A 25326-nucleotide genomic window follows, 5' to 3' on the forward strand; every position below is an offset into this window, starting at 1 on the left:
TTTCACATCACAGGTTTCAAGAACACATTTTCTTTCTTGTAGTTTTCCATTTGGCAACAGTGAGTTCTCTCTCCAGCTGTTTCTGAAAAATGGTCAACTCAGCTGCCCATTCATTCAATGAATGTTCCACTGGGCATCTACTCCTTTCCTGGCACTCTGCACTGTGCATTTCTTTTGACTCTGGCAGAGAATTTTTGTAAGTCAGTGTATGAACACAAATTATAGCATAGATTATGGTGGTCTAATAAAATATAGCTTATTTTTCAAAAGGAGGGATCTATTCGCAGAGTAAGCAAGAAGCTCCACCACCAGAGGCAAGGCACAGAAACATCCACAGTTCCCTTATTTCCAGTTCTAAGTAAGGCAATTAAGAAATATACACATGAATCTTCACCAAATGATATATTTTAGAAGTTGCAGGTGGTATAATAGGATTTTAAAGAGTAAAATTACACGTTGATGAACCAAACTGAATGGTTTTGAGTATTACTACTTTTGTCTTTTGAAAGAACTAATTCTAATTTAATATTAAAATTTAAAACATATGCGATCTTTTAATTCAAACAAATCTAAGAATTAAAATGGAAGAACAAAATGAGGAAAACTATAATTTGCAAATGCTGGCTGGATGAACCAGAAGTATCACTTGTCTGCCCTTGAGCTCGGTGTCTCTGATGCTTCCAAATGGTTTGTCATCGTCCACAGCCCAGCAACTCGTTTAGCTGATGATTATCTAGCCAAGCACCTTTACCCTGACTTAGTTCTCATGAGCCCCATGTGCTGTTCTCCCCATGCTCACAAACGAGGAACCTGAAGAGTGGAAGCAGAGGAAGCAGAAACCTGCTCCAAGCCACACAGGTAGTAAGTGGGGAAGATGAGACTTAAGGCAAGTGTCTGATCCGAGTCCACACTGTTACCTATGATGCTCCTCAGACTACCTGTCATCAATATTCTCATCCAAAATGTCCAGAATGATAAACACACCAAGGCTATCTACTAGTACTGGTATCATCTTCAACACTATTCAAGCCAGATCATTTATCACAGGGCACGTCTCTCCTCCTGCAGGTAGTTAATCAAGAATCAGCGTCCACTCAGTGCCACACATTAAATTTGACACCAAACATCCTGCTCACAGTCTCATTCCTCAGCTTCCAGAAGACAGTATAAGTAGCTACATATTAAGCATAAGCTATTATATTAAAGTATACCTGAACTAGAGATCAATTAGCAAACTACGCTAGAATGTCAGACATTCAAACCACAGAAGAAAGCTAAAAAGGTTAAAATGAGGACTCAAAAGGCATGCCCTAGTGCTTCTGCCCCAGCATGCGGAGGAAACCCTCCAGCTCCCTTTCCCATTTTCCCCTTGACTGTTAGTTAACTTTACTAACAATTAACTTGGTGATCCAGTTTCCAAGCCAGTAACTAAACCATCCTCTCTTCTCTTACACCTGTTCTGCCTTCCTTTAGTTACCTGCTGCTGACCTATTGTGTAATTTGCTCATTTAGTACAGCTACTCTCAAATGACTACCTCTGACCACTCCCTCCCACCATAGGGTGTGAGCGCCATAAGAGCAAGGGATCACTGATCTGACTTACTCATTTGCTCACCAGAGCAAATGCCTCTCAGACACCACAAGGCACACAGCATGTGCTCAATAAATATTTTTACAAACACATCAAGAAACCACAAATGAGGAAGGGCAAGAATGCCAAACTAGAAAAACACCGCAAAAACCAAGTGCAAAAAGAGAAGGGAAACAGGATGAAAGAGAGTAACTTTAGAAAAAAAAAGCAGCTGGTGTGAGGGCATGTGGTACGTAGAAATGCTGCGATGGCAGAACGTGCCTGAGGATGTGAGTGCCACTGTCGCACGTCTTGCTCAGTGCTCTGGGACAGGAGGCAGAGAAGCACATGACACATTTGGAAAAGACTCATTTCAAACGAGCAGAATACATAAAAGCTTAACAATGAAAATGTTTCAATTGTCTGGAAACTTTGCTTTCTGTGGAACAGTTCACCCACTGGTGTCGGTTATTTGAGGTTAATTATCTCAGCCCACTTTTATGCTTTCACACAGCAACACCATGGTCTAGTGCAAAAAGCTCTTAAATTTGGAGACACTGCTCTGCCACTCACCACCTGTGTTACCCTGGACAAATTAATTCTCTAAGTAAGAGGAGTGAATCCATACCCTCTACGCAACCATGAAGGTCCTTCCATCTCTAATGCTTTATGATGCTATGATTTTATGATCTGAAGCTATGATTTTATGATCTGAGACGAGTTTTGGAAATTCTTGACCTAAAGGAAAAAATGTTCCCACTGCTGGTTTAACTCTACCCCTATGCATCTTCCTCAGAATTAACAGGATGACATGGGGATAAAACCATGGCCTCTGCTCTAATTTAAGTAAATGATTTTAAAATTTTGATAATTTAACTATTATTAATAAAAAATGTTATGCAGCACACCTCAAGAGAGACTATGACACAAAACTGTCCTGACTTAGGGGCTACTCACAGAACGAGGCTTTTCTGACTAAACTGTACAAATGCTGCCCTCTACTTCAAGCCCTCTACTTGACTCAAAAAGTAGCCTGAAAAAATATCTTAAGATTTCAAAATGCTCACCCTTTGCCATCACTCAAATTCTATTGATTATGACAGTTAGGTATTTATACAATAGTATAGTATATACCAGAGATCAAATTGTCAACATCCGCTGGATCATGGAAAAAGCAAGAGAGTTCCAGAAAAACATCTACTTCTGCTTTATTGACTATGCCAAAGCCTTTGACTGGGTAGATCACAAGAAACTGTGGAAAATTCTGAAAGAGATGGGAATACCAGAACACCTGATCTGCCTCTTGAGAAATTTGTATGCAGGTCAGGAAGCAACAGTTAGAACTGGACATGAACAACAGACTGGTTCCAAATAGGAAAAGGAGTACATCAAGGCTGTATATTGTCACCCTGCTTATTTAACTTATATGCAGAGTACATCATGAGAAACACTGGACTGAAAGAAACACAAGCTGGAATCAAGATTGCCGGGAGAAATATCAATAACCTCAGATATGCAGATGACACCACCTTTATGGCAGAAAGTGAAGAGGAACTGAAAAGCCTCTTGATGAAAGTGAAAGTGGAGAGTGAAAAAGTTGGCTTAAAGCTCAACATTCAGAAAACAAAGATCATGGCATCCGGTCCCATCACTTCATGGGAAATAGATGGGGAAACAGTGGAAACAGTGTCAGACTTTATTTTTCTAGGCTCCAAAATCACTACAGATGGTGACTGCAGCCATGAAATTAAAAGACGCTTACTCCTTGGAAGGAAAGTTATGACCAACCCAGATAGCATATTCAAAAGCAGAGACATTACTTTGCCAACAAAGGTTCGTCTAGTCAAGGCTGTGGTTTTTCCTGTGGTCATGTATGGATGTGAGAGTTGGACTGTGAAGAAGGCTGAGAGCCGAAGAATTGATACTTTTGAACTATGGTGTTGGAGAAGACTCTTGAGAGTCCCTTGGACTGCAAGGAGATCCAACCAGTCCATTCTGAAGGAGATCAGCCCTGGGATTTCTTTGGAGGGAATGACGCTAAAGCTGAAACTCCAGTACTTTGGCCACCTCATGCGAAGAGTTGACTCACTGGAAAAGACTCTGATGCTGGGAGGGATTGGGGACAGGAGGAGAAGGGGACGACAGAGGATGAGATGGCTGGATTGGCATCACTGACTCGATGGACGTGAGTCTGAGTGAACTCTGGGAGTTGGTGATGGACAGAGAGGCCTGGCGTGCTGCGATTCATGGGGTCGCAAAGAGTCAGACACGACTGAGCGACTGATCTGATCTACCTATTCTATACAAAATTGTCTGGTTTCTCCGCATAACTGAAGGAAAATGTCAGTGCAATACACCGAATAAGTTTCTAAACATAAGCTGTTGTTATTATTTTCATATACATAGAGTAAGGCTATTAAGAAGAGAAAACAAGTCTGAAAAGCTTCTCTCTAGGTTAAGTTCTGGAAAATTCTTACATCTTTAACAAGCAAAGAATCATTTGTAATTATCATGTTCAATGCCTCAATGCAAAGTAATTCTTATGGCAGAAGAAAAGCATTATCCATACTTCTTAAGCTGTAAACACACATCCCGTGGGGACTGAGCCTGATGTTAAGAGCAAACCTGTTCTGTATCTAGAGCACCACCTGGTGGCTGGAGTGAGACAACAGTCTGGTATTCTCAATATACTACTGCTTCCTTTCAGTTCTCCACCGGGTCAAGAGAGACCCACGGCAACCTTCTCTTTATCACACTTACTGTCTTATCATTTATGCCGGACTCTAAGACAACTTTCCCCATAATAAATATCCCTCAGAAGTAGAGATCTCCTGATGTGTGAGTCTCTCACAGTAAGTTCTCTGAACTAATTTTAGAAAACACTGCTTTCTGAGAAAGCAGGATAGCATGAAATGACCTCAATCACTGTTAAAGTTATATGATTGCCTGATGGAATAAGCAAAAAAAAAAAAAAAAAGTATTTATAGATAAAAGAGCATAATTTCAGGGACAACAAACAAAAGGTGGCAAGCGGAAATAAGGCTAAGTGCTGACAGTGTTGAAGCTGGGCAATGGGCACACGGGGTTCACTGTACTATTACCTCTACAAACGCCTGAAATTTTCCATTTTAAGGTTCTTTATAAAATTAAAGTAAAAATATATAATTCAGATTTATTTATTAATCCTACTGATATGTCTTTCAAATAATATGTGAACTTCTTTCCAAAAAATCTTCTTAATCTAAAACTATGTAAAAAACAAACCTCGTTCATCTTTTCTTTTAGAAAAGCCTGTTTAAAGGTTTCTTTAAAAACAATAAACGCTAAGTAACACTGTCACTGTCATGGCTATCTACAAACAAATAGAGAGTAACTGTCTGGTGTTATTCAACTGTGAACTTGTGGCCTAGGAAAACATTTCCACTATCTTCATCCATAGATTCAAAGAGCGCTGTGTTTCAAACAATCTGAACGGAAACAAAGATGATGGGCTCTGTGACCTATGCCAGAAAAGACATCGAGCAAGTGGTAAAGCACTTTCATCTCCCACTATCGTATTTTCTTGTCACTAACCTGTGAATGTGTGACATAATAAAAGGGAAAGTGAAAACATGGAACGGGGTGACCACGAAGCCTGAGAACCTCCTCTGTGTAATTAGATAAGAGAACAGCACGCTTATAGGAGGAAGTTCTCTGTAGTACAGACCTGTGAAAGTGAAAATGAAAGTCGCTCAGTCCTGTCCGACTCTGCGACTCCATGGACTATACAGTCCACGGAATTCTCCAGGCCAGAATACTGGAGTGGGTAGCCTTTCCATTCTCCAGGGGATCTTCCCAACCCAGGGACTGAACCCGCATTTCAGGCAGATTCTTTACCAGCTGAGCCACAAGGGAAGCCCAGTATAGACCTGTAACAGTGACTTATTAAAAGGAGGCAGGTGTCCACTGCAGATAACAAAGCCACACAACAAGCAGTTCAAGAAAGATCATTGTGAACACACTGGAAGAAGAAAGTCAGAGGAGTCACAACCCAAAGGCAGCATCTGCCCAGCCCCTCACCCCAACCAAGGAGTGGCTGGCAATGAAGAGGGGGCAGATAACAATGGTGCCACCAGAGGGCCCTCCCCGCATGACACCGGATACGCCCAACACACTGCCACACGGTGACTTACGAGCAAATCACTCAAGCCAGGTTTACTTTCCATGCAAAGCCCAAATCCATTTCAGGCAATATACAAAGCTGGTTTATGTCACATGAGCAGAGGATCACAAGTTTGGTTTTGATACCTTTCGTTCCTCTTTGTATTCAGTTGTATATACAGTACCTCCAAATTCAAAATGAGAAGAAAAGTTTTTCTGTATCAAACTATCTAAGCACTAAATGATATATATTTTAAAAAAAGGAGAGACAGGAATATATACTGCTCTTAAAATTTAAATTCCCTTTAATTCTATAATAATGCAACTATGATATGATATACACACATATAAACACAAAATCACATCACACGATTATCCTACAATGAGGACAGAAAGGGACACAGTGTAAGCCAACCTCCTGAGTGCAGACTTCTTATAGACCAGACAAGGTCTAATCTATTGCTGCTTAAGAGTTTTATTAAGGAAATAACCTGAATTCACTCATTAAATTTAATACAGCAGATTCCTATTCTAATTGAGAAAAATGTTGAGTCATTAAAGACACTTTTAGGAAGATTATTTTTAAACCTCATCATTAAAAATATTCCTAGTCAGGACAGCAGTCCTGTCAACTTCATGATCCCTTAGAATCAGATCAGATCAGTCGCTCAGTCGTGTCCGACTCTGCGACCCCATGAATTGCAGCACGCCAGGCCTTCCTGTCCATCACCAACTCCCGGAGTTCACTCAGGCTCACGTCCATCGAGTCAGTGATGCCAATCCAGCCATCTCATCCTCTGTCGTCCCCTTCTCCTCCTGCCCCCAATCCCTCCCAGCATCAGAGTCTTTTCCAGTGAGTCAACTCTTCGCATGAGGTGGCCAAAGTACTGGAGTTTCAGCTTCAGCATCATTCCTTCCAAAGAAATCCCAGGGCTGATCTCCTTCAGAATGGACTGGTTGGACCTCCTTGCAGTCCAAGGGACTCTCAAGAGTCTTCTCCAACATCACAGTTCAAAAGCATCAATTCTTCGGCACTCAGCCTTCTTCACAGTCCAACTCTCACATCCGTACGTGACCACAGGAAAAACCATAGCCTTGACTAAACGAACCTCTGTTGCTTCTGCTTAATTCTTTCCACTTTTCTGTTCCCATCAGCATCAGTCTCTCACCTGTTTCATTAAACTACATAAAGGATAAATAAAAAATTCTTTATATACATTTCAGCTTATGATCACAGAGGTCATCCAAAATAAGACACTTCTTCCTAACATCCTTTCCATACTCTAAAAACTAACTAAGGATACAAAAAAAAAAAAGAAAAATCCACAAAGTCTGAGACCAACTCGTTTGGGAGTACTATGGAGAAAGACATTCTCATACTCTGGAGTAAAGACAGTACACCCATGGAGGGAATCTGGCAATAACTAGCAAAATTCTATGAGCTCCTGTCCTTTGATGCACTAGGTCAGATCAAGCAAAAAGCACACCTGCACCCGAAGGCACAGTGACAAAAGTATACTGTCTAAAGCAGATTAGAAACAAGTCCCATGTCCATAACTAGGGATTGCTTCAATAAACCACAGTACATGCAATCAAGAAAAAAAAGCATGATTCAACACACAAAAAGAGATAAAGCAAACACAGAAAACTAACCCATGTTGAATCTAGATGACGGAAACAAGGTAGTCAGTATACTATTCTCTCAATTTCCCTTTGTCTGAAAGTCCATAATAAAATCTGGAAAACAATTCAGCCAATGCCTCAGAATTGTAATGCGACTACTGGAGCTATGGCTACAGCCTGTTCTTCACACAGTTTAGAAAAGCTGAGATCTACTGGCACTTAATACTATTAGATAATGGTATTATCTATAACATCAATGAAATTTTAGCTAAAAATCCCATATTTGTATCCTATGGAATTACTTGTATTTTGAAAAACAAAGATTCTTTTTTTTTTTTTTTTGAAAAACAAAGATTCTTAAATGGCTGGCTTTATATTGTATTATACAAAAGATAGGTCACAAATTACTCCTGCTTTATTTTATCTAAATAGTATTATTTTCTGAAAATCTGATATCTACCTGAATGATTGAAAACAGTAATGCAAACAAACATACAGAATCATTTATGAAGTCTCATACAATCTCACCCTCTGCAATTATGTGCTACTTTTCTAAAGATGCTACTAAAAAGAACTGACTTGCTATTCTGGATATCAAAGCTATCTATATTTATTTATATCCTCATCAAATCTCTCAGAAAATAACTTACTTCTTGGGGTGCCTAAGTGATTTTATTTTACAGTTACCAACAGAGCTAAAAAGGGATTTTCTGCATTGATATGGTTGCTTAAAATTCCCAAGTTAGTATGCCGACTGTTATTTACTTCAAATGTTTTACAACAACAAAAGCAAAAATGTATTTTCTTGAACATAATTAAATTAGTTTGGCCCATTATATGGACAAAACCACAAAACAGAGAGCTGCTGCCTGGAGCCAGGAAAGCAGGTCAGATCATTTGAACTTTCCAGAGGAGAACTTTTCTGGCTTTTCTTTCTGTCTCTGAGCACTGCAACACTAGCTGGTTACTCACATAGAAAACAGTAGCCAAGTACAAGGAAAACTCCTACTCCATGACAAGAATGCCGCACCTGGAAACTGAGAAGCAGAGCAGCATGCCCACATCAGTTTCTCTAGGCAGCCAGCACCACAGAGAGCTGACTCGCTGTGAGCAAGGATTTGCCAAGTGAAGGAAGAATTTCTAGGATAAAAAGCCAGCAAGTAAAGGAGTCACCTGAAGCAGTGACCATCTCCCTACACAGAACTACCATCAGGGCAGCTCACAGGTCTTAAAATTCCCTCTTAATGAGCCCCAAGTTTAATAATCTACCTAAAAAAGATCAGACCTAGGACCAAGCTCCTGACCAGCGCCCTGTTCATAAAGCAGAAAGGAACTGTCCCTGCTCGCAGCTCCAAAGCATGGACACAAGGGGGCGCAGGAGGGCCATAAGAACAGAGACAAACACACTCTCTCTCCCCTCTCTCCCCTCCCCCCTCCCCCTCTCTCCCCTCCTCCCTCCCTCCCTCCCCCCCTACCCCAGTCCCCAACTCCCTCTCCCTCTCTCTCTGTCTCACTATCTCTCAAGCTAAACTGTAGGCCAGCTGGTTTACCAGAAGGAAAGTGGAAAAGAGACAGTGGAGAAGAGCCCTGATTGCTCAGCAGGTAAAAAATCCACCTGCAACACAGGAGACACAGGTTCAATCTTTGGGTTGGAAGATGCCCTGGAGAAGGGAAACAACAACCCACTCCAGTATTCTTGCCTGAAAAATCCCATGGACAGAGGTGTCTGGTGGGCTACAGTCCAAAGGGTTGCAAAGAGTCGGACACGGCTTGAGCAACTAAGCATGGGGTCAGGAAAAAACCTCAAAGACTGGCCTCAAGAACTGAAGCTGCAAAGGCAACTAAATTTAATAAATCAAACTAGAGAGCAATTTATGCTCCAGGGCACTGTTGAAAATACAGCAACCAGTCAGCAAATGGTGGAGCCTAAGACCTAGATGTGAAGCAACAAACACTTTAACGGAGAGATCAGGGAAAGAGACAAAGAGAACACTACTAAAACCACTGTCGTCGTGGGTGACTATGCAATGCCCAAGGCTGAGACTTCAGGGAGTATCAGCAGAGGCTTCTCGAATACAAATGCATATTCTCCTTTCTCCTCTGATTTTAAAACCAAATGCATCAAACGATATGTATATAACTGCACTGTTGGGACAGTAACATATAGAAAAGTAAAATATTTGACAACATCATAAAGAAGGTGGATGGAAACAAAGGTGAACTACAGTAAGAAAATTACATTAGATGGTAACTCAAATACACAGGAATAGATGAACAGAACCAGAAATGAAGTTAAGGTTAATTTTAACAAATCATAAATAAATACTTGTTCCTATTTCTCCTCTCAGCTTTATAAAAGACATAAAGTCATATAAGGTAATAACTAAACAATATATATTGAGATCACAACATATATAAATTATAAATAGCACACAAAGTGGGAGGAGGGACTGGAGCTCAACAACAATGGCATTTTATTCCTCACTGGACTCAAGCTGGCATAAATCTGAAGTCACTCCTGTAAGTCAATAGGTATATGGTAAGCCTAGAGCAGCTACTAAGAGAACATCTCAAAAATACATAGTGAAAAAATTAGAGGAACTGAAATCCTACACTAGAAAATATTCATTTAGTGCAAAAGAAAACAGTAAAGAAATAAAACAAGACAGACATGAAACATAAAACAAAAGTGAAATGAAGACATAAATCCAACTCCATCATTAACAACATTAAATATGGATTAAGCACTTCAGCTAAGTGGAAGAGACTGCTCTCCCTCCAAATTAAAACAAACAAAAAAACAAGACCCAAATACACAGTGATTAAAAGAGACATACTTGAAACTCAAAGACACAGACTGACAACAAAATAGTATAGATATATCAATGCAAACAGGAACCACAAGATGGAATGGCTATACCAATATCAAACAAAATGGATTTTAAAATAAAAAATCCTACTAGAGATATAGATAATCCACAGAATGGGAGATATTTTCTAATCTTTTAAAAATATTTTTATTACTTTAAAATATCTAATATTTTTCTAATATTTTTTTAAATGGGCAAAAAATTTTAAATGGGCAAAATATGTAAGCAGACATTTACTCAAAGAAAATATATAAACTGCCCCAAAAAGCATGTGAAAAGATGCTCAATATCATTAGCCATCGGTGGTGGCCATTTAGTCGCTAAGTCATGTCTGAGTCTTGCGATCCCACAGACTGTAGCCTGCCAGGATCCTCTGTCCACGGGATTCTCCAGGCGAGAATACTGGAGTGGGATGCCATCTGCTCTGCAAATCAAAACCTCGGCGAAGGGACTTCCCTAGTGGTCCAGTGCTTAAGACCCTGCGCTTCCAACACAGGGGCTTCAGGTTCAGCTCCTAGTTGGGGAATTGTGCTGAGGTGCAGCCAAAAAATAAACACACCTTCAATGAGATACCACTTCACACCAACTCGGATGACCAAGAATTTAAAAAGGGTAGCACTTTGAAAAACAGTATGGCAGCAGTTCCTCAAAAGGTAAACACAGAGTTTTTATTTATTTATTTATATTTATTTGTTCCTATGACCTAGCAATTCCACTCCTAGGTATATACCCAAGAGAAATGAAAACATATGCCTATTAATACATAAAAACCTGTCCATGAATATCCATAGCAAAGCTTTCTATATAAGCCCCAAATGAAAACAACCCAAATGGCCATCAATGGATGAACAGAGAAACAGAATCTGGTATATCCATACAACGAAATATTATTCAGCCACAGAATGGAATGAACTACTGACACATGCTACAACATGGATGAAGCCTGCAAACGAGCTAAGCGAAAGAAGCCAGTCAACAAGAGACCAGTATGATATAATTTCATCTACCTGAATCGTCCGGATTAAATAAATCCAGGAACAGAAACTGGAATATGGTCGCCTAGAGCTGGGATGTCCGAAGGATAATGAGGAGTGACCACTCTGGGGATGAGGTTTCTTTTCTGGATGATGAAAACCTGGTGTTAGTGATAATGGTTGCATGACTCTGAATATACTAAAAACCATTCAGTCATGTACTTTAAAATGGGTAAATTATATAGTATGTGAATTATACAATGAAGGTCCATATAGTCAAAGCACGATTTTTCCAGTAGTCATGTACAGATATGAGAGCTGGACCATAAAGAAGGCTGAGTGCTGAAGAACTGATGCTTTCGAACTGTGGTGCTGGAGAAGACACTTGAGAGTCCCCTGGACAGCAAGGAGATCAAACCAATCAATCCTAAAGGAAATCAACCCTGACTATCCATTGAAAGGACTGAGGCTGAAGCTGAAGCTCCAATAACTGAGCTACCTGATGCAAAGAACCAACTCACTGGAAAAGATCCCAATACTGAGAAAGATTGAGGATAGGAGGAGAAGGGGATGACAGAGGATGACAAGATTAGATGGCATCATCGACTCAATGGACATGAGTTTGAGCAAACCCCAATGAGACAATGAAGGACAGGGAAGTCTGGTGTGCTGCAGTCCATGGGGTCGCAGAGAGTCAGACACGACTTAAGTGACCAAACAACAAAACTGTTATAAAGAAATAAAAGCACAGCACAGTCTCAACTTACGAAATGCTACCTCATGCTACTTCAGAGACATGACAAACTGACCCATATGAAAAACAGTATCATTTCAAATATCTCTGAAAACTCCATATGAATTCAGTTAGATGCAAGATAAATAAAACACTACGAATGAAGTTAAAAATTTTATCAAAGCCAAATATACTCACTTGTATGAAATCAAAGCACTAAACAGTCACAAACTTTCCACCAGTATGAATTTTCTCTAAGTATGTGATCCTACAAAATGAATCATTAAGGCAAACCTACGAAAGACTGAAGGCAGGAGGAGAAGGGGACGACAGAGGATGAGACGGTTGGATGGCATCACCAACTCGATGGACACTGAGTTTGAGCGAGCTCCGGAGTTGGTGATGGGCAGGAAAGCCCGGCGTGCTGCAGATCCATGGGGTCGCAAAGAGTCGGACACGACTGAGCAACTGAAGTGAACTGATTTGGTTATAATAAAGAAATCCACTATGTATATTTCAATGTAAACACAAGATCAAATCACGTATTCAGAGTCCTGTACTGCTGATGGTAGTGAATGTAAACGTAAGCTATTTTAAAAAACCTCAAATAAACCTTGAGCCTAACTACAACACTGCCCTAGAGCCTGCCTGGATGCTAAGTGGCACTCATCTTGGACTTGGCTCAGATGTCACTTCCTTCAGAAAACCCTCCCTCACTCCAGTCTCACACTAAGGTGGCTTTCCTTACTAATCCACCAGCTAACTCAAACAGCATTGGAACTGCTTACCCATCTGTTTCCACAATGGAATGGATTCCATAGAGGCCTGAAGCCCAAAATTGGAGTCGGGGCTGGGGGAAGCAGTCGAAGTTTAGCGGGAACACATCAGATGTGTTCTGGCCCAACTATCCATACCTGGGAAGCAGGCAGGCACAAGACCAGAATCTCAAGGGTAGTAGGGAAGAGTAATGTGCAGAAAGGAATTAAGACCTCCTGAGAGTATCAAAGGAGACCTGGCAGAATCCATTATCTATAAATGCTCCCACGCACTGCTACGGGTCTCAACAGGGAATTTGTGGGAGCACTTCTCAAATCGGAACGTGCACGTGAAATCACCTGGAGACCTAGTTCACAATGCGGACTCTGATTCAGTAGGTCTGAAGGGAAACCTGAGATTCTGTGTTCCCAGTGACACTGATGCTGCTGGTCCACAGGCTACACTTTAGCTAGAAAGGCGCTGGGAGACCCAGAGTCAGCCTTCTCACAGGGAACATGCAGCATTACCTCCTGCCCTATCAACCATCTTTTTTAAGCTAACACATTCTGTGTCATTAAAAAGACACAAAAATCAAAACTTCAATCCTTCTGCATCTGTTGGCATCTTTCTTCCAAGACATCACCGTCCAACTTTGAAAAGTAAGCAATCTCTTACTCATCTACATATCTGCAGCTGGAAAACACAGGCCCTCGGTAAAGGCTTGTCAAATAATGCTCTATACAACCTCAACCCTGGGTGATGGACAGGGAAGCCTGGCACGCTGCAGTCCATGGGGTCACAAAGAGTCGGACACGACTGAGCGACTGAACCGAACCTCAACGCATTCAGTTTTTTCCACGTGCTTTTGTTGAGCTATACTTGTTCACTGATTCACCTTTCCCGCCTCCCCGTGGGCTGCGGCACACAGCCTGCACACACAGTGCATCCACTGATGTGGGCTGACAGCCCAACAACTGATCTATACACACGTGACACTCGGGCTCCTGGAGAGAACACTGAGTAAGAACACATCCTTTTTTTCTGAGGGATTTAAAATGATCACATGTATGACTCGCTTTCACAAAAGTTCAGGAGTACACCCTGCAAGGACCACCAGCTCCACATGACAGATAAGAAAATGGCATGAGAAGGTTATACAGTATGCTCCTTCACAGACAACCTCAGCATAGGAAAAAACGTTTAGTGAACGGTACCTCGGTCTTCCCACATTCATCGGGCGGATCCTGGTGTATGGCCATTTGATACTTGACATACAAAGAAAATGACTGGCTGAAGGACGACTTGAACTCTGGGTCCTCAAAGGAGACAGGTACTAACCTCACCTTCAGAGCAAGGAAAATACAAGCAAATGCTATTGAAACATCTCTAACTGATGACATGCTTCTGAAGGTGAGGCTAGAGTAAGATCTCCGCAAATCCACTGCAAAGCTCAGCACTGGCATTGTTTATAAAATGAGTAAACCTTGGAACAGGCTGACGACCATAGAGCCTGATGCATGAACTTTACACTGAAATTATGAAAAATTTAAACTCACAAGGGCCGGGACAATTTCTTTTATTTGGTTTAATTTTTCCCTTTACCCATGTAATTCTCTGCGTATAGCAGAGTCAATACTGTTGCTCATGGTAACTGACACTAGCTGTCACTTCTACTTATATTAAGGGCTTTTTCCCCTTCCAGATCTTTCTTGGGTAATTTGATTTATAAATTATAAATCAAGGACTTCATATGAGAACTTCAATTAAGACATGCTACTATCCATTCTAGTCCTACTCAGTTGTATACGGCCTGTACATCAATAAAGAGTAATTTAGCTATTAGGAACTCTCTCTACTCACGACTTCTACATGGAGATAAAGCATGTTAACTGTGCTGGGCAAAGTATGGCTACCATAAAAACCGGGATTTTTTTTTAAAACTTTTTTTTCCCAATAAATATTTTAACTTAGAGATCTGTTTTTCACTGAGTCTTAAGTAAATGCATCTAAACACAGTGATTTTTAAACAGAGATACTTCATTTTATGTGCTACTTTCCACATTGAAATTATACATAAAAGGCACTTAACATGGCCTGTGGTAAAATCTGCACTTTCAGAATGTCCATTATTCCACAGTCCTATCTCTTTGCAGATATACTGCAAATTGAACATAAATAAAATGCACCGCATATAAACCAAGAATTCACACAGTGATATCAAATAGAGGGGAAGTTTCATTTGTTCAGAAACATTACACTTGCCCTGCTGACCTGGCTCACAGTTGGTTTATCGGGCGGGTCCCTGTGAACAACCATCTGGTAACGTTTATAGACCTGGTAAGACTCCTGAAATGTGGCTTTGAACTGTGAACTTGGTGGAGATGATCTCACCACCCTCACCTTCAGAAGGAGGTAAAAAACAATGTTCATTAATTCATTTATTTATTCCATGGAATATGCATTAACAGTTACTCACTCCCACCCTCAAAGACCCAAAAGTTTCAATACAAATATTAAAGCAGAAACACGTAACAGCAATATTTTAACTCTAAAGATCAACTGTTAATAAATAGAGAAAATTGCTATTTCTCCAAATTATAGACTCATTAACAGAGTCTATATATATATCTCATTAAAGGCAGAGGCTCCTGCCCAAACTCTAAGACTAAGCTCTGACTGAATTATGTAAGACTGCCTCAGCTATAAAACAACAGATTAGTTCTGGCATTCAAAACACAAACACAAACAAATACTCTTTAATATTAGCTGTACACAACTTACCTTTAGTAAAACAATTCAAAAGACTGAACATCTGAATATATTTTTTGGACACTCATTCATACATTATTAACCCTAAACTTACAACTTTTTAATGTAAGTATAAAAGACAACTTTCAAAAACTGTTCCTATTCCATAGCAATTCCATAGCATACTTTAAAAAGACTCTAAAGTCAGGTTCCCTGTACACAAATCTCAAAGTTATCATTTTAGTCAAGTGAATAAATTAACCTCTCAGTGCCTTAGTTTCCTCATGTAAAATGAGGATGCATTACACGTGGTAACTGTACATAGTAACGGATGGCATTTCTTTAATCTTATTCACTAACCAGTTAAAATATGTTAGCAAAACAGAATAGTAAAATACAAAATCAAATGTAATGTAATAGAAAGGCCTAACCTGAAACTTCTTTGTGCCATGAGGAGTTGTTCTCATGAAAGAGTGACATCTAATGGATAACAAAAATCCATCCATTCTGGATATCATATTAAAAGAACAAAAGCTTATAACACAAGGAGCTTTATGACAACCTACAGGGTGGGAGGGAGGCTCAAGAGGTTGGGGACACACGTGTACTTTTGGCTGATTCACACTGTCATATGGCAGGAACCAATACAACACTGTAAAGCAATTATCCTCCAATTAATTAAAAAACTAAAAGCTGCCCACTTAAGTGTTGTATTAGGTGAAACCTGCTGCCCTGAACACATTACTAATAAAGCTAAAAGACTCTTCATAAAGTATTTTAAGTGGTAAGTTCCATTCTTTTTACAATTTGGGAAAGAGAAAGTTAATACCAACAGAGCAGCCAAGGAATTATAATAATCAAAATTGTCAAAACTTATGTCTAAGAATATATAGTGTCCTAAGGTTTAAACTGCACCAAAGTAAAATTTTGACATCAAGTTTTCAGTGATAAGTGATATTCTTAGATGATATTAAGCTATCAATTCAAAGGCTGACCAGTTACTAACGAAGTAGGAGAATATAATGAAATCATTATGGCAAATGTTATAGAAAAAAATTTTATAAACATATCAAACTAATACTGAAAAACCTAGACTTAACCTAGAATGTAAATCGACTTGGGAAAAATAAGAGGAATACTCTAAAACTATTCATATTATGTCTAAACTGTCAAAAAAAACAATAAACTGTCTAAATTCAGACACATTTATATTTATAATATGTCTAAACTGCTGGCTTGCATAGGTAATACCATTTGTTCCCTTGATCAAGACCAGAATATCAAAATCAATGAAACAGTGATTTGCCTCCTGTGATCTATTTCTTTCACTACCTAAACCAAAACTGCCAAAAATGAAATTTTAAATAAGTTATTTAAAAAATTTTCACTCTAATGAATAAATTTCAATTAAGGTGTACAAAAAGCCAGAGTACCTCAAATAATAACAACACTAAAACTGGACTTTTCACAACTTTAGTAGCCACCTTTTAAACCTTAAGAAAAAAAAGTTTTCCTCAAGAGGCAACTAACTTAGTAAATATTAAGTGCCACTCCATCCCAGTTCACTTTAATTTCCCATTATATAAACAGTAAAACATCAACTGTATAATCAAGTGAAAAGCAACAAGGTAATCAACAAAAACAAAAAAATGTCCTCCAAGGTACCTCTAACTTGTGTGATGCATTCTCTGGTAAAGATTCAAAAATTAAATCTTCAAGTGACTTGGGTTGGTTGGATTTAGTCTTTGGCGGGAGCAAAGATGAGGGCTGACATTGAGCCTGGAAGCCCTCGTGTTCTCCAGCTGGGTTCTGCTGCATGAGTTTTAACCTTTTCCTCTCTTTCCTGATTTCCTTTGCTTTTCGACATGGAGGCTTACTCAAATCTGCGCCTCTGCCTAAAAAGGAATTTTAAAACAGTAGATCAATCACATTTGGCTCCAGAAATATTTTTCAAAAATCTCAAAGGTTCTACAGAACCAGTCCAAAGAGTTCCAATTGTTAGGTTAGCTCTGAGTGGAGGTCTCAGAGGTTTCATGGTGTAGACCTCTAAGTCGATCTTTAAATTTATCTCAGAAGAACTGCCAGAGAAAGTAAATAGCAACAGAAACTTCACAGGCAGCTCTTTGAGACCCCATGGACTATAGCCCACCAGGCTACTCTGTCCATGAGATTATCCTGGCAGGAATACTGGAGTGGGTTGCCATTTCCTTTCCCAGGGTATCTTCTCAACTCAGGGATCGAACTCACGTCTCCTGAATTGGCTGACAGGTTCCGAACCACTGAGCCACCTGGGAAGCCCCTTATTTTAATTTAAAAGAGCAAATATCAAGCTGACAACCCTTTAAAATATAAAAAAATGTTTACTATTAAAAACTACAAAATTCAGTCAATACCCTTTAATCTAGGAAGCTATTTTCAAGGAATCTATTCCAAGAAAATCACAAGAGATAAAGGCTAACAATGAACACAAATTAAAACTTCAAAATAATCAAGATGCCCAGTTACAGAACAACTGCATCATTTTTAAAATAAGCAACAGAATATCAAACAGCCATTTTTATTACTTTAGAAATTTTAGGGGTTCTGTCATTATTCACTATTAAAACATTATATATTATACAATTAAATACTTAGGAAAAAATCTGAAATATACCACATTAACTGCCATTTTAACGGTTAAAAATGTTTAACAGTTTAAAAATAAAGAAAGGATTTTCCCTTTTTTTTTTGTAGTGTTCTCTTTTCTCCCAATTTTCTAACATTACACATAATTTTTTAATTTTTTAAAACTATTAATAAAGAAAAATGGTTTTATAAAAATTTAGGATCCTGAAACACAGTATTTACAAATCATAAAAAAGTCAATCTTATACAGAAGAAAACTAAGACCAAGAGTGTTAAGAGACAGTCAGAGACCAAGACCTGGTCAAAAGAAACTAGTTTAATGAGAAAACAGTGATAATGAGACCAAATTACAACTTCATTAACTCAACTAAAAACAAAATGTACCTTTAAAAAAATGACTTTTTAATAAACCAGTAACAAAAAACTAACTCTATAATTAGCCATCACTCTGCTGCCTTAGAAAATTCATTTTCTTTGGCCAGAGAAATGTGTCATTTGTCAAATTTATATGTCAACCATATCCCAATAAAACTAGAAGAAGGAAAAAAAAAGACTGCCATCATGAGTCAATAATGTTTCAAATGAGGGTAGGCTCCATGGAAATCCATTATAATATTCAGTCTACATTTGCCTCTGAAACTCTCCAAAATGAAGGTTTTTCAAATTATGTAAGCAATTATTATAATAAACAATAAAAATAGTAAACAATCTGACCCTAATGACCAAGAGAGTAAGACTTGAAAGAAATTATCTCAATCATTCAAAACATTTTACTGGACCGTTCTTATTAGGACGAAATCTCAGACCAGCAATTTAAACGCCATGAAACCTCAAAGAACAAAAAGCATCAATAAATATGCAGAGTTTACTGTGTTTTAAACACACATATAACTTATAATTTAAACAAAAAACTAAAATAATACTAAAAAATCTCTCCCTTGGATTATTTTGTACAAGAACGAACTCAAGAACTGAAGTATAGTAACTATGCAAATTGACATTTAATGAAATTTTTTCAAAGAGTCATATATACACACACACATATATATAATAAACCCATTTAATGCTGGATAAATTTTCCAAGCCTAATTTTTTTATAAGTGGTAATACAGAAAAAAGTCTCACCTTATTAAAGGTGAAATTAAATATCAAAATGTGGAATTATTTTTCTTGGCTGCACAGCTTGCACAATCTCAGTTCCCTGACGAGGGACTGGACCCAGGCCATGGCAGTGAAAGCCTGGAATCCTAACCACTAGGCCACCAGGGAACTACATGGAAATTTTTGTTAATTTGTAAAATTTTAAACTAAAATTAATTATGATTACATAAAGAAATCTAGTGGGCTTCCCTGATGGCTCAGATGATAAAGAATCTGCCTGCAGGGAGACCCATGTTCGATCCCTAGGTCAGGAAGATCCAGTGGAGAAGGAAATGGCCAACCCCCTCTAGTATTCTTGGCTGGAGAATCCCATGAACAGAGGCTATAGTCCACGGGGTAACTAAAAGTTGGGCACAACTGAGCAACTAACACACACAAAGAAATCTAATGGCAAATTTGAAGAATTTCACAATGTCTGTATTTCAGACATACTATCTACTGTGTCTCAGTTAACACTAAAAATAAAAATGTTTAACACCCTACCTTCTCACAGACAAAAGTTTGATTCTCAAACCTCGAGGGCCTTAAGGTAGTAAAAAGATATGGAACTCTTAAAATGTCTGTGTTAGGGCATGATAAGGCTATTATTTTAGGTTTTTTAAACAATTTGTTCATCTAAATTCAAGTAATAATAAGGTGTACAAAACAGGGGTCCATGTTAGAGATTTCATGAGTGTTTCACTTTTTTAGCTCAGGAGAGGGCTCAGGGATGATGATGTCTCAAGCACAAAGACAATCTTGGCTTTAATGTGGCCTGATGACAAACTTCCACTACCTGGCTGAGGAGCTGTATGCACTTTAACTGAACACGACGGTTCACCAGAGCCCAACTTCTCTTCCATATCTTGTGAATGGGTTATTTCATTAGACTCTTCCCTCTTTGCTTTCTTCTTCTCTTCACTCTCTAAGCTCTTTTTGAGGTCATCATTGAGTGTTTTAAGGTCACAGTGTATATCCAATTTATTTATTAACCCAAAGTCACTGGAAACGGCATCCTCCACGGTGGGCTCCATGGGCTCATCTACAAATCAAAGAGAAATCACAGTCCGTCAGCCAGGCCATCTGACACAACCAAGAGACATGTATGGAAAACGTGCCCTCTTCTCTCCAATGTGGCAGAGACTACTGAGTGTTCACCAAGTCCATTCTCCCATCTTGCGGAGTCAGGGCTGTGATGGAGACAGTGGGGCCCTGGAAAGGGAACGCGCCAGTCCCTTGGTTACAAGCCAAGTTGTAACCGAGCTCCCACCAGTGGGACAGAACCAAACTGACAGGTTCAATTTTGCTCATTGTTTTAAAGGAAATCTGTGACCCTGAACTTCTACCCTTTCCCTTACCCGCTGGCTAGATTAGTAAAAACCAGAGTGACCTCAGAAATCACTTGAAGAGAGACCCAGAATGGCGAGGGGTGGTGGCGGGGAGGAGAAAGTGGGGTGGCGGGCTGCAGGCCAACCTGGAAAACCTGCCCTGGACTGTGATGCAAGGACAGAAACACACTTCTATTAATTTTTAGTCATTGCATTTTGGTGTCTCCTCATTACAGTTAGTTTTATCCTAATGAATACATCACTCTTATGAATTAAGTTACAGACATAAATAATTCAAAAGCCTACAAGTCAAATAAAAAACCAAATGTAAAAACTACATAAAAGGACAAGTAATCCTCAACTTACAAATGGACAGTATCCTCAAAACATATCTGAATATTAATCTTTGAAACTCAGAACGTGATTCCTACCGACACCACCAAGCAGAGCTACACCAAAATTCTGATGTTTTCAGAATGACCTGGAGTCTTCTGGCCTCTTTGTTGCCCCCAGCTCTGCCAAGTTTGCTCCAAGTTGTCCTGAATCCTGCTCTGTTAAGGGCAGTGCATGAGGGCAAAGAACGTACCTGTTTTGCTGGCCACTGTATCTCCAGTGCTTAAAAGAGGGACTGGGACATTGTAAGCATTCAAAACATACTTGGGGGATGAATTAACAAGCTAACACTGGGGTGGGAGGCTCCCAGGGTAGGCCATTTCTTATGGCAGAAATGAGAAAGAGCTATAAGGATGGGTAGCATTCCCAATTCTTATGGTCATGTGTTAGGGAGTGCCTATGGGAAAATGCTAAAATAAAAAAGAAAGAACAGCAAAACATTTAAAAAACTGAAAAAGCAAAGAAACCCAAGTTAATTAAATGTTACTAGGCAATTTGAGGAAATACACCCAAATTCAAAATTCATAAGAAAAAAAAAAAAAAGCTTCAGGCAATATAAGAATTCTTATTATCAGGGATTCCCTGATAGCTCAGTTGATAAAGAATCCGCCTGCAATGCAGGATACCCTGGGTCAATTCCTGGGTTGGGAAGATCCTCTGGAGAAGGGATAGGCTACCTACTCCAGTATTCTTGGGCTTCCCCTGTGGCTCAGCTGATAAAGAATCCACCTCCAATGCGGGAGACCTGGGTTCAATCCCTGGGTTGGGAAGATCCCCTGGAGAAGAGAAAGGCTACCCACTCCAGTATTCTGGCCTGGAGAATGCCATGGCTGTATAGTCCACTGGGTCACAAAGAGCTGGACACGACTGAGCGACTTTCACTTTTCACTTTCAGGCAATATAATTTACTGAAGACCTTACTCAAACATGGAAAATCTGAGCTTTACTCTGCATGATAAATAATTATGTAATCTTATGTAAGTTGTAGATAATAAGCATTTATTTCTCCAGAGACAGTGCTGTGGTTGCTGTTTAGTCGCCTCAGTCGTGTCTGACTCTGTGCTACCCTATGGAATGTAGCATGCCAGACTCCTCTGCCCATGGGACTCTTCAGGAAAGAGTACTGGAGTGGTTGCCATGCTCTCCTCCAAGGGATCTTTCCAACTCAGAGATCAAACCTGGGTCTCCTGCATTGCAGGCAGATTATTTACCGCTGAGCCACCAGGGAAGCCTAGAGACAGTATCGCTTTCTATTTACCTCATAAGGTATCATTAGGATCCAAGAAAATGAAGAATTCTCAGAGAATCAGGAAAACTAAAATTTCAATAAATTCCAGGAAATGACATCTTTAAAATGGTCCTGTCTTCCCCCCAAGCTAGACACTCCCTGGCATATATCCCCCTCTCCCTGATTTGGGGCCAGTGATAGCAGTGTAACGGCAGAGCTAAGAGTAGCATCACCATCACAGTAACAGTAGCTCCTAACTGTAGTGGGACTCCTTCCGCTACCTAAGGAATTAGTGAAAGTGAGAACCTTGGAAAGAAACATCTATTTAAAATAAATAGTTTTTAGCCGCCATCTCATCTTACCCTCACAATTTCCTTTTGAAATTTCCCCTTTAGCCAGAAATTTCAACATTTTTTTCAAAACCTTCTTGTGAGATTTTGATGGCTGAAACTGTAAAGGTCGGCACCTAGGAAAGCAAAATAAGTATTTAAAAAGTGAACTAAAACTGTGAAGAAATAAAATCAGTTCTAGATAATAGTACAATGAAGAAAAGCTCATGACTGCGATTTCTGGGTAAAGACAAGGCTTAAAGTAGTCTCTAATCCCATCTCAAAAGTCACTAAAATACAGTTAAGGGATTATTAGGAAAAAAAAAAAAAGCAAAAGACATAAAGCACTAGGAAAAAAAATAATGGGAGAAACGCTGGAAGCTAGAAAGCAGATGTACAAGTGCTAACTGACTTAGCAGACCAGAGAAACTGAATCCTAAGCCAACAGCGGGAAAAGCCAAAAAGATACCCAATTTTCTCCACATTACCCCTAAAAGTCTTAGGGATTGGCGATACCTGATACCGTGGGAGAGAAGACTGAAAGCAGGTATAGAACTAGGAAGATCCCTCAAAAGTCTGTTTTGCAAGAAGTTATTATCTCATACTCTCTGCCGCTCAGCACAGATGAGTCTCTAAACCCAGCAGAAAATTGCAACATTTTCAGAAAGGGTTAAAAAACAAAAACAAAAAAAAGGCCTCTTCTGTGAGGAATACAGGCACAGCTGAAAACAGTAAGTTCACAGCCAACAGTAAACTTAAATGAAAGCCTTCATGCTAAGCGCTGAGACCTCTGTCACCCACACCCCCAACCCAGTCCCAGAACATCAGCAGATGATACTTTCTCTCCAGAATGTGATCAGAACGAAAAATACTGACCCAGAGATCCCCCCAAAGAAGAGGTTAGCCAGACCACCCTACTTAACGCCCATAGTAAACAAGACCCACCAAGGTACATAAAATTTTCAATGGGACACTTGAAGGTTGGAATCACCAGACACTTGAGGAGGGCCTCTAAAGCAAAGATAGGTGCCAAAAGGTTGAAGAAAGTAACTTGCAGAATATCGAGCGTACAGGAAGAAGGAAACCTTAAAAAACTTAAGAGCCCAAGAACAAAAATCTCTCTTAGAAGTAAAAATAGAGTAGAAAAAATTAAAAGTTAAATAGAAAACTGAAGACCTGGAAAATGAAGTTGAGAAAATCTCCCAAAAGACATGGAAAATCGAAGAGAAAAATAATAATAATAAGAGAATCAGTCTAAAAGGTCCAATGTCTAAATAAAGACATGAGAAAAGAGAAAGAAGAAAATGGTAAGAAGAGGATCAACAAAATAACACAAGAAAATTTCCCTGGGACATGATGGGAGGAGTCCCTAGACAAGAGGAGTCTTATGTAAGGAATGAAAACAGATGCACTGCCAAACATATTATGAAACATCAAAACACTGAAGACAAAAAAAAAACTTCCAAAGAGAAAGAAAACATTTTGGACAAAGGAACAAGAATCAGAATGCCACTGAACTGCTCAACAGCAATAAGACAACAATGGAGCAAAGCTTTCAAAATTCTAAAGGAAAATTATTTTCAATCTACACTGCTATACCCAGCCAAACTGTAAGTTAAGTATGAGCAGTCAATGGAAACATTTCCAAAGTCTAAAAAAATTTACCTCTTATGCACTTTTTCTCAAGAAACTATTAGAAAAGGTGCTTCACTAAAATAAATGAATAATACAAGAAAGAGTAGAAAAGACAAGATGCAAACCAAGACCCAAAAGGAATCCTCAAGATTGAGAGTCAAAAAGAAACTCCAGTGATTTATCAGGCACAGAGGCAATCTATTCAGATCACAGCAGGTCACAAGATTCCGTTAAGATTTTCATCAAGGAGATAAAAATGATACAGTACCTAAAGCATCTAAACATAGCAAGAGGAAATTTACACCTCTGGGGGAGCACTTCTAGATAAACTGGTAATAGGTGCCTCAAAGACTGCTGCTGCTGCTAAGTCGCTTCAGTCGTGTCCTACTCTGTGCAATCCCATAGATGGCAGCCCACCAGGCTCCCCTGTCCCTGGGATTCTCCAGGCAAGAACACTGGAGTGGGTTGCCATTTCCTTCTCCAATGCATGAAAGTGAAAAGTGAAAGTGAAGTCGCTCAGTCATATCCGACTCCTAGCGACCCCATGGACTGCAGCCTACCAGGCTCCTCCTTCCATGGGATTTTCCAGGCAAGAGTACTGGAGTGGGGTGCCATTGCCTTCTCCGGCCTCAAAGACTAGGTAAACAAAAATGACAATGAGCAACACCAGGGAAAGTAAAAACTTGTGCAGGAAAGATAAAGTAATACTTTGGCCACCTAATGCGAAGAGCTGACTCACTGGAAAAGACCTTGATACTGGGAAAGATTGAGGGAAGGAGAAGGGGATGACAGAGGATGAGATGGTTGGATAGCATCATTGTCTCAACGAACATGAGTTTGAGCAAACTCCAGGAGATAGTGAAGAACAGGGAAGCCTGGCGTGCTGCAGTCCACAGGGTTGCACAGAGTTGGGCATGACTTAAAGACTGAACAACAACTACATGGCTGAGCTGTGAAGTCTATTTACACAGCCATAATGAGATGACTACATCCATCCAAAATTTTGGGAAGTTGGGGATGAAGACAAATAGGAGTTTGTGACAAGGGGAAGTGGGGTAAAATAAAGTTTAACCCTTATCTTTCAGAGCAAGAAGCCCAGAGATAATGGAGAAAACCAACCTTTTAGTAATGAAGTATTACTATATAAAAATGAAAGTGAAAGTTGTTCAGTCATGTCCAACTCTTTGCCACCCCATGGACTGTAGCCTGCCAGGCTCCTCTGTCCATGGAATTT

At 39.5% G+C, this 25326-nt stretch overlaps 1 protein-coding gene across 18 annotated transcripts in view; it reads right to left on the minus strand.

The window, feature by feature from the left end:
- The window catches only part of ATE1 (arginyltransferase 1), a 168867-nt gene that overhangs the window by 135618 nt on the left and 7923 nt on the right, over positions 1–25326 (minus strand). For 12 of the 18 annotated variants that reach the window (XM_070780968.1, XM_070780970.1, XM_070780957.1 and 9 more), the window contains exons 4-8: positions 22491–22594; positions 19976–20221; positions 17080–17309; positions 14938–15066; positions 13881–14009 (exon numbers count right to left, since the gene is read on the minus strand). In XM_070780968.1, coding sequence (XP_070637069.1) covers positions 13881–14009; positions 14938–15066; positions 17080–17309; positions 19976–20221; positions 22491–22594 — 838 coding nt within the window. The remainder of the gene's footprint in view (positions 1–13880; positions 14010–14937; positions 15067–17079; positions 17310–19975; positions 20222–22490; positions 22595–25326) is intronic. The other 6 variants (XM_070780967.1, XM_070780966.1, XM_070780964.1 and 3 more) reach the window with 3 other exon arrangements.

Source organism: Bos indicus, chromosome 26 (genome assembly GCF_029378745.1).
Source record: "Bos indicus isolate NIAB-ARS_2022 breed Sahiwal x Tharparkar chromosome 26, NIAB-ARS_B.indTharparkar_mat_pri_1.0, whole genome shotgun sequence".
Taxonomy (NCBI): Eukaryota; Metazoa; Chordata; class Mammalia; order Artiodactyla; family Bovidae; genus Bos; species Bos indicus.